Raw genomic sequence first — 11,033 nt, forward strand, 5'->3', positions numbered from 1 at the left:
ATATGTACCCGCGAAAAGTGGTAAAACCATATGCAGGAAAATGTGAAAAAACAACAACAAATGTAATAGAAATGTGAGGAAAAAATAGGAAGCTTGTGTGTGTGTGTGTGTGTGTGTGTGTGTGTGTGTGTGTGTGTGTGTGTGTGTGTGTGTGTGTGTGTGTGTGTGTGTGTGTGTGTGTGTGTGTGTGTGTGTGTGTGTGTGAAACGTCAACAACAACTATCTGTGTATAATATATTACACAGTCACTATTGATATCATTATAGTTGTATGTTTGTAACAACAACAACAACAACAACAACAATAATTAACTTTATATAGTTTATTACACAATTACTATCAATATCATTATCATTGTATGTTTGTACGTCTATCATAATGTTAAATTCGAGAAGAAATGTTAGGGGAAAAACCAAGTCAACTGGTACAATCGCAACAGAAATTCAATGGGGCTCCTGATTAAACTCTGAACTTTGCCGAGCACAAGTTAATTGCCACATAAAACGTTTCCATTGGAAACGGACGATCAAATGGATGAGGTAGAATGTGTTCAGCTGTTCACAGTCATTGATGATATGCATTGGAGTAATTACATCACCACTAAAGTGTTGTGTGTGTGTGTGTGTGTGTGTGTGTGTGTGTGTGTGTCTGTGTGTCTGTGTTTACATAAGCGTACGTTAGTGTGTGTTTGTATGCGTGACGTGGATATTTGTGCATGCTTACGCGCGCGTGTGTATACATATAATGTATGTGCGCGTGCGATTAAGTGTGTATAGCCAACATGTGTGTGTGTGTGTGTGTGTGTGTGTGTGTGTGTGTGTGTGTGTGTGTGTGTGTGTGTGTGTGTGTGTGTGTGTGAGACAGACAGACAGGCTGTGTGCTATGTCCAGTGTGTTGGCTGAGAGACGTGTGTCACTCCTCCCTTGGCCTACGCTGCTGGCTACACACACGCTTTTCAACACACACACACGCACACACACACACACACACACACACACACACACGCACACGCACACGCACACGCACACGCACACACACACATACACTTATTGATTGATTGAGATGGTTTATTCACATAGACCATAGCCCCTTTGAAGGAGAGAGAGAGACAGAGAGAGAGGGAGAGACAGAGAGAGAGAGAGAGCATCATCTTGGCTAAAGCGGGTGATCCACTGTCCGGCAGTCACGTCATTACCATCATTGATTTTTCTATATAAAATGTAACTTGGGCAAGACACTCTCCACCACAATTAAATTCTTGCCCCCATAGTCGGGACAGCAGTTACCTCCTCCGCTGTTCTAATGGTCACAGTCAGAATGCAACTATCATACATGTACCTGTGGTACATTGTCTATAGTTCTGATAGCCATAGTCAGACACAACTATTATACATGCACCTGTGGTACCTCGTCTACTGTTCTGAATGGCCATAGTCAGACACAACTGTCATACATATACCTGTGGTACCTTGTCTACTGTTCTGATGGCCATAGACACAACTATCATACATATACCTGTGGTACCTTGTCTACTGTTCTGAATGGCCATAGTTAGACACAACTGTCATACATATACCTGTGGTACCTTGTCTACTGTTCTGATGGCCATAGTTAGACACAACTATCATACATATACCTGTGGTACCTTGTCTACTGTTCTGATGGCCATAGTCAGACACAACTGTCATACATATACATGTGGTACCTTGTCTACTGTTCTGATGGCCATAGTTAGACATAACTATCATACATATACATGTGGTACCTTGTCTAATGTTCTGAATGCCCATAGTTAGACACACCTATTATACATATACCTGTGGTACCTTGTCTACTGTTCTGATGGCCATAGTTAGACACACCTATTATACACATACCTGTGGTACCTTGTCTACTGTTCTGATGGCCATAGTTAGACACAACTATCATACTTATATAAAACCTATGTATAGAAAACACCTTCCTTTTTTTCTTAGTGTTTCATCAAATACTTGTCATTTTATTTCACTGTGTGATAAAATCAAGTTGCTATGTTATCACGTTTGTATCTTTATTTAATCTCGGTAACGGCGCCTGGTGGTTAAAGGGTAGAGATTTTTCCGTTCTCTCAGGACAACACATGTGCAGACCTGCCAGTGCCTGAAACCCCTTCGTGTGTGTACGCACGCACGCAGAAGATCAAATACGCACGTTACAGATTCTGTTATACCCATCAGCGTTCGGTGGGTTCTGGAAACAAGAACATGCCCAGCATGCACACCCCCGAAAACGGAGTATGGCTGCCTACATGGCGGGGTAAAAACGGTCATGCACGTAAAAGCCCACTTGTGTACATACGAGTGAACGTGGGAGTTGCAGCCCACTAACGAAGAAGAAGTATCTTTATTTAGCTCACGTAACCTCTACATTTTCACTTTTTAGCCCAACATTTGCCATGTTCTTATGCGTGTCCGACCGAACTGTGGGCTGAGATGCTGTGCTGTGTGTGACGGGCCTTTCGATATACACATGATTTCCAGTCGGGTTGATAAAGATGCATTGTATTGTGTTGTGTATATTGTATTGTATTGCATTGTATTGTATTGCATTTCATTGCATTACGTTGCATTGTACTGTTCCGTACTGTCCTTTACTGTACTGTACTATACTTTGCAGCGCAGTTACTGTACTGTATTGTAATGTAATGTAATATAATGTACTGAATTGTACTGTGCTCTTCTGTGCTGTGTCGTGTCGTGTCGTGTCGTGTCGTTTTATATTTTTGTATTTTTGTATTTTTTTTTTTTTCTTTTTTGTCACAACACATTTCTCTGTGTGAAATTCGGGCTGCTCTCCCCAGGGAGAGCGTGTCGCTGCACTGTGAGCGCCAACTTTTGTGTGTGTGTGTGTGTGTGTGTGTGTGTGTGTGTGTGTGTACTTTTTCCTGCGTGCAGTTTTATTTGTTTTTCCTGTCGAAGTAGATCTTTTTTTTTTTTTTTTTTTTTTTTTTTACAAAATTTTGCCAGGAACAACCCTTTTGTTGCCGTGGGTTCTTTTACGTGCACTAAGTGTATGCTGCACACAGGACCTCGGTTTATCGTCTCATCCGAATGACTAGCGTCCAGGTCACCACTCAAGGTCTAGTGAAGGGGGAGAAAATATCGGCGGCTGAGCCATGATTCGAACCAGCGCAGTCAATTTCTCTCGCTTCCTAGGCGGACGCGTTACCTCTAGGCCATCACTCCACTTGTGTTGTGTCGTGTCGTGTCGTGTCGTGTCGTGTCGTGTCGTGTCGTGTCGTGCCGTGTCGTGCCGTGTCGTGTCGTGTCGTGTCGTGTCGTGCCGTGTCGTGTCGTGTCGTGTCGTGTCGTGCCGTGTCGTGTCGTGTCGTGTCGTGTCGTGCCGTGTCGTGCCGTGTCGTGTCGTGTCGTGTCGTGTCGTGTCGTGTCGTGTTGTGTCGTGTTGTAATGAAGGATCCAAACCAGAAATCATCGCAAGGGTAGCAAAGACAGCATCAGCACTGTCCAGACTGAAACCTACATATACATAGAAGGGCAGCAACATCACATCGCCATGAAACACAAGATCAGACTCCCGCGTGTGCTGACATATTCCTTCTTCCTGAATGCGAGCGAGACATGGACTGGACCATCACGGCGGATTCGGGGGAAAAAAAAAATCACCCAGAAATGAAAATGAGGTGTCATCGAAAGATACTAAGCATCAGGTATACGTAACTCTTTCACCGCCATAAGCGACTTTTGTCGACATCGATGGGTCATGTTGGTGACATTGTAACAACAGCTGCAGCCAGTTTCCCAGCAAAAGAACAACGACCAACCTTTGCCCACTGGCTGTGTTTGAAGTGAACAAGTCCACTGTGTTGTTTTGGCATGAACCGAAGCCTGTGACTGAGAGCATCGTTTCAAAAACATCTGGCGCTGGGGAAACGTTTTTCACACAGACACTTGGCGGTGAAAGAGTTGATCACGTTACCAGTGAAGAAGTGCACCAGACCATCAAGCAGCACATTGGACCGTACGAAGATCTGCTGACACCAGTTAGAAAAAAAAGAAACTACATTGGTGTGGCCACATGTCTTCTTCTTCTTCTTCTGCGTTCACTCGTATGCACACGAGTGGGCTTTTACGTGTATGACCGTTTTTACCCCGCCATGTAGGCAGCCATACTCCGTTTTCGGGGGTGTACATGCTGGGTATGTTCTTGTTTCCGTAACCCACCGAACGCTGACATGGATTACAGGATCTTTAACGTGCGTATTTGATCTTCTGCTTGCATATACACACGAAGGGGGTTCAGGCACTAGCAGGTCTGCACATATGTTGACCTGGGAGATCGGAAAAATCTTCACCCTTTACCCACCAGGCGCCGTCACCGTGATTCGAACCCGGGACCCTCAGATTGACAGTCCAACGCTTTAACCACTCGGCTATTGCGCCCGTCGGCCACATGTCATATAACAAGATTCAATGGCCATGCCAAAACAATCCCTCCAAGGAACTGTTGAGAGATGGAGAGACGAAGAAGAAGAAGACAGAAACAAAAGACGAAGGGGTGACAGCATTGCAGAACTGAAGAGAAAACCATTTGCAGAGACTTGGATTTTGACAAATTTGTATTTGTATTTGTATTTCTTTTTATCACAACAGATTTCACTGTGTGAAATTCGGGTTGCTCTCCCCAGGGAGAGCGCGTCGCTGCACTACAGCGCCACCCATTTTTTGTACTTTTTCGTGCGTGCAGTTTTGTTTGTTTTTCCTTTCGAAGTGGATTTTACCAGGAACAACCCTATTGTTTCCGTGGGTTCTTTTACGTGCGTTAAGTGCATGCTGCACACGGGGCCTCGGTTTATCGTCTCATCCGAATGGCTAGCGTCCAGACCACCACTCAAGGTCTAGTGGAGGGGGAGAAAATATCGGTGGCTGAGCCATGATTCGAATCAGCGCGCTCAGATTCTCTCGCTTCCTAGGCGGACGCGTTACCTCTAGGCCATCACTCCACTGACAGAACAGGCGGAAACTGGTGAACAGTTGTTGTTGTTGTTGACTTTTTCTGAGCGGTGCCCATTTTTCACCCACGCTTTCTCGCAACCCCACGCTTTCTCGCAACCCCACGCTTTCTCGTAAAGTGAGAGAAAACATGAGACTGCGAGAAAGCGTGAGGTAACAATCAGCATGACTCTTTCACAGAAGAAGAAGAAGGGGAGAAGAAGAAGGAGGAGGAGGAGGAGGACGAGGAGGAGGAGGAGAAGAAGAAGAAGAAGGAGGAGGAGGAGGAGGAGGAGAAGAAGAAGAAGAAGAAGGAGGAGGAGGAGAAGAAGAAGAAGAAGGAGGAGAAGGAAGACGAGGAGAAAAAGAAGAAGAAGAAGGAGGAGGAGAAGAAGGAGAAGAAGAAGAAGGAGGAGGAGGAGGAGGACGAGGAGAAGAAGAAGAAGGAGGAGGAGAAGAAGGAGAAAGGAGTATTGCATTGTGATTCTCTTTCGTTTGGTGAGAACTTGATCTCGACCATCTGGGTCCCAGAAACATGTCTTCCTACTGGACAAAAATAACGAAAATTACATGCCAATGACTCAAGTCTGATACCACACGTTTGCACACTCGCACGGGAACACATGTCGGGGGAAAAGCAAGAAATCAAAGAAAGAAAAAAAAACAACCTGGGTTAAACATTCCTGGAATACTCAACAACCCAAACACTCCTCTGGCTGTGAAGCAGTGGCTCAGTGGTAAAACGCACGACCAGGAAAGGAATGTCCACGGGTTCAAATCCCATACACGGAAGTGAATTTTTAACCCCTTCCTCCGCTACACCTTGAGTGGTGGTCTGGATGCTAGTCATAGACAAAGACCCGAGATCCCGTGTGCAAGCATACACTTAGAAGTAGACGTTTAAGAAAAGAACCCACGGCATCAAAGGGTTGTTTCTGGTATAACTGTGTTGAAAAAATCCATTTTTGACAGTGTAACAAACACACTTGCAAACAGAGAAAAAAGGATGGCACTGCAGCGCTGGCTAAGTGTCCCCCCCCCCCTTACCCCTCCTCCTCCCCCCCTCCTCTCCTCAAGGACAGAAGTCAAGTATCCGACAGGTAACTGTGTGATAGTCAGTCATGTCCAACCATGACCATCAGAACAGCAGAGGAGGCAGCTGCTGTTCCGACTATCTGGGCTAGAACTTAATTATAGTGGAGAGTGTCTTGCCCAAGTTACATCTCCACTCTCTCGGCCAAGAGGGTTTTAGGACAGTCGGCGTTGGAACGGTTCCCAAAAGGCCAACTAGCCCCCAAGGCTGCAGCACTAAGAGCCAGTGCAGTCTTACCTCCTTGTTTGAGAGTCATAGTCCTTCACAAAAGACTCAGCTGTCGATGATTTCCCACTGCAATGGAGAAACTGTTGATAATACAGCTCTCACTTTGCTGTTGGCCCAACTGTACACTTGTGTCAATCTGATTGTTGGGACTATGACAGGTGAATATGTTGTGATAAAAAAGTAATTCCACACTATTCCATGCTGGTCATGCACAACAATTCATTGTCTTCCCAAGTCAGACGTTAGTCTGTGCCTCTCTGGCCTGCTCACCTGAACTTATGATAGTGATCAACAACATACTGAACAAGAGAGGCAAGGCCTTCAAGACTCACTTGTGATACACTTTAAAAAAAAACCAAGCTTTTTATGTATTGAGTATAATTTCAAAATGTAATGTTTAAGATGAGAAAGATCAGTTTAAAGCAAATTAAGTCCCCTAGCATTAATTACAGAGTAATTTCCCTTTTTTACTATCTGCACCAAAACGTTTGCAAAATAAATAAAACTTCCATGCTGAGCAAAAGAAGTTCCTGTTTGAACAAAAAATGATAATAATGACTGCTCTTGTTGCTGGGTCAGAATATCAGATCAAAGTGCCAAGTTTAGAGAATACAAAAAATATAAATATAACAGTAAATGCAGTTTGCATATAATTAGGCTTCATTTTTTTTTTTTTTTTTTTTGTGCCCATCTCAGGGGTGCAATATTGTTTTAAACAAGATGACTGGAAAGAACTGAATTTTTCCTATTTTTATGCCAAATTTGGTGTCAACTGACAAAGTATTTGCAGAGAAAATGTCAATGTTAAAGTTTACCACGGACACACAGACACACACACACACACACACACACACACACACACACACACACACACAACCGAACACCGGGTTAAAACATAGACTCACTTTGTTTACACAAGTGAGTCAAAAATGTGTGGGTTTTCTTAACAGGCGATTGCCTCGAAAATGTTCACCTCTTTAACTAGAACCAAATGCATGTCCGGTTTCAGTTTCAGTTTCGGTCTCTCGAGGAGGTGTCACTGCGTTCAGACAAATCCATATACGCTACACCACATCATCTGGGCAGATGCCTGACCAGCAGCATAACCCAACGCGCTTAGTCAGGCCTTGAGTGCTTGCATGTATTTGTTTACCCAGCAGGGTATGTTTTTTCTGCAGAATTTTTTTTGCCAGAGTACAACACTCATTGCCATGGGTTCTTTTTCAGTACGCCAATTGCGTGCTGCACACGGGACCTTGGTTTATCGTCTCATCCGAATGACTAGACGCCCAGTTTGATTTTCCGGTCAAACTCTGAAGAAAGGGCGAGAGCGGGATTCGAACCCAGACCCTCCATCTGGTTTGGCAGGGGAACGTCTTAACCACTCTGCCACCTACCTGTGTATAGCAATGAATCAGTTTAATGGGTTGATTCTCACTCCTGAGAACATGACACACTGTGTTCCCTTGAGATTCATCTGAAACAGACCACTGGAAAGACAGAAAGAAAGAAAGACGAGGAAAGACAGAATGGAAGACGAGGAAAGACAGAATGGAAGACAGAAAGACAGAATGGAAGACGAGGAAAGAAAGACAGAATGGAAGACGAGGAAAGACAGAATGGAAGACGAGGAAAGACAGAATGGAAGACAGAAAGACAGAATGGAAGACGAGGAAAGAAAGACAGAATGGAAGACGAGGAAAGACAGAATGGAAGACGAGGAAAGACAGAATGGAAGACAGAAAGACAGAATGGAAGACAGAAAGACAGAATGGAAGACGAGGAAAGACAGAAAGAAAGACGAGGAAAGACAGAAAGAAAGACGAGGAAAGACAGAATGGAAGACAGAAAGACAGAATGGAAGACGAGAAGGGACGAAAGAAAGGGTTCGAGGGAAAGTCAGAATTGAATACGTGAGGGAATGACAGAATGGGATCAAGAAAAGACGAGGAAAGACAGAATGAAGACGAGGAAAGATAGAATGGAAGACGAGGAAAGACAGAATGGAAGACGAGGAAAGACAGAATGGAAGACGAGGAAAGACAGAAAGAAAGACGAGGAAAGACAGAATGGAAGACGAGGAAAGACAGAATGGAAGACGAGGAAAGACAGAATGGAAGACGAGGAAAGACAGAAAGAAAGACGAGGAAAGACAGAATGGAAGACGAGGAAAGACAGAAAGAAAGACGAGGAAAGACAGAATGGAAGACGAGGAAAGACAGAATGGAAGACGAGTAAAGACAGAATGGAAGACGAGGAAAGACAGAATGGAAGACAGAAAGATTGAAGAATCCGTTTTTCAGAAATGTCAGCTTCGTTGACGAAAGAGAGAAATACAAAAGAAGTTGTTTTTTTTCTCTCTTTTTTTCCCATATGGATTCTGATATACATTGAAAAAAATAACGTTGCCGGTTCGGACAGGCGTTGAACTTCTGATTCAATGCTCACCAGTGATCAGAGTTCGATTCCCCGTTTCGGCATGGTGTGTTGTCCTTGGGGAAAGGCACTCCAGTCCGGTTTTGCTCACTCCACCCAGGTGTGAAAGCGTGCAGCTTCGATTGTTGTACTGTGCGTTACTCTGTTGTAGGGGCTGTATTGTTCTGCACCGTGTTACACTGCTAGGTACTGAACTGCAATGCAATACACTGTCCGGCATTCCAAATGGTCATTTATGATTGTAGGTTTTAATACTTTACAGCTTCGTTCACACACACACACACACACACACACACACGTACACACACACACACACACACACACACACACACACGTACACACACACACACACACACACACACACACACACACACACACACTCACTCACTCACTCTCTCTCTCTCACTTTTCAGCGCAGAACCACCACCCCCAAAAAACAAGCACCGCCACCCAAGAGGTCATGGCCCTTAGCGTCACCCCGGCGTTCAGCAGTGCTTACAACAGCAGCAACGTCTCCGGGCAGGAAGCTCGTGCAGAGACCATGCAGCCAGGTGACGGCGGTGATGGGGACGTGCTGGAGGTGATCCCGGTCATCACAGAGGAGCTGGACGGGGGCTGGTTCGGGAGGGTCTGCCTTTCTGCCGTGCTGGTGCTCGGCACCTTCGGGAACCTGATGACGGTCACCATCCTGCGTCGGCTCCACCGCGGCGGCGGCGGGTGGTCCGCGATGTATGTGTACCTGACGGGGCTGGCGGTGTCCGACACGGTCATGCTGCTGGCCACCGCCGTGCCCATGTGGACCCGCAAGGTCCTGGGCCTGGACCTGCACGTCAAGCACGTCATCGCCTGCAAAGGGATGATCTGGATGATGAACACCTCCTCGGCCTCGTCGGCCTGGCTTCTGGTGGCCTTGACCGCCCAGAGGGCGGCCTCTGTAGTGTGGCCGCACCGCGTCAACGTCCTGTGTACCCGTAGGAAAAGCGTCTTCATCAGCGTGGTCATCGCGGTGACCTTGGCAGCGTTCTATTCCCACGTGCTGTACGGTTACCAGATTGTCCAGTTCGGGAATGGCACTTCGGTCAGGTGCTCGTTCGGGTTCCAGAGTTATCAACAGTTCTGGGTGGACGTGTGGGTGAGGGTGGACATTTTCATTTATTCCTTGCTCCCCTGCCTTTTTCTCATACTGAGTAACGCCGTTCTCGTCTGGAAACTTGCCAGGTCAGTAAAGGAAGCGACTCTAACATTATCCTCCGCGAAAGAAGAACAGAAGAAGAACCGCCAGAAGAAAGCATCATCCACCACGGTGACCATCATCAGCGTATCCACCGCCTTCGTGCTCATCACGCTTCCCCTCATGATCTACAACATCTTCTTCTACGAATACGTGTCCAAAGACCCTCATTCCAAACAGTTTCATTACTTTCTCTACGATTTCTTCCTTGTGTTCTGCTTGGTCAACTTCGCGTGGAATTTCTACCTCTACTGTTTGACGGGGACGAAGTTTCGAAGAGAGTTCTTGAACATTGTGATCGGCTGTTGTCGGCGAAACTCGCCAGCTTCCGGTCCGAGTTCCGAAGGGACACGCGCTTCCGGTGTTGAAGCTGCGCAGAATAGTAGTAAGTCCGTTACAACTGAAAGTAATGATGATTTCTGATAGAGAGATAGAAAGAAAACCTCTTCAATCACCACTCCCATGTGTTTGTGTGTGTCCTGATTTTTCTGCACCTGTGTGTCTTTTCTTCATCAGTGTAGCAAAGTACTAGTAGCGAGAGCGCTTAGAGGATCAGGAATGTTCGTCAGTGGACGCGCAATGCCAGGAAAAACAACAACAAAAAAACAAACAACAACAACAACACCAGCAGACCTACGAAGATCGCTGCGACGCATTTATTTGTATCCTGCGCACTTCTTCTTGAGATGTTTCTTAACTCGCTCAGTCCTCTACACAGACCCCTCGGATGTCCAGTGGGTGTCTGAATGACCCAACCTTTAGCTTCCGTCGTCAGAATTGTGGTATTCTCTGTCAATATTCTGGGTGTGAAACGCTGTTAACGTCGTCCCTTTCGCCGTTCGTATGGAGAGAGTTAATTAATGCTAGTATGGTATCGCGACTGATCTATTCCACCAACTGTCAGGGGATCAAGGCCCCGTTTCGGCATGGTGCTGTTGTCCCAGAGACAGGCACTTTACTCCGAATTTCTTCACCCCATCCAGGTGTCCCTCATTTGAGTTTAGGGGAGGCTAAAAAATTTTTTCAAAAAAGAAATATTATTGACACTTTGTTTCCA

The 11,033-nt window shown here is 45.7% G+C and overlaps 1 protein-coding gene across 1 annotated transcript; it reads left to right on the forward strand.

Annotated features, from left to right (window-relative positions):
* The first annotated feature begins 9,168 nt into the window (after positions 1 to 9,168).
* LOC143289501 (uncharacterized) lies at positions 9,169 to 10,916 on the forward strand. The gene has a single exon (XM_076598488.1). It carries the CDS (start codon positions 9,206 to 9,208, stop codon positions 10,397 to 10,399), a length of 1,194 nt encoding a protein of 397 aa, XP_076454603.1. The 5' UTR covers positions 9,169 to 9,205; the 3' UTR covers positions 10,400 to 10,916.
* Positions 10,917 to 11,033: the final 117 nt, after the last annotated feature.

This window comes from Babylonia areolata, chromosome 14, assembly GCF_041734735.1.
Source record: "Babylonia areolata isolate BAREFJ2019XMU chromosome 14, ASM4173473v1, whole genome shotgun sequence".
Lineage (NCBI taxonomy): Eukaryota > Metazoa > Mollusca > Gastropoda > Neogastropoda > Buccinidae > Babylonia > Babylonia areolata.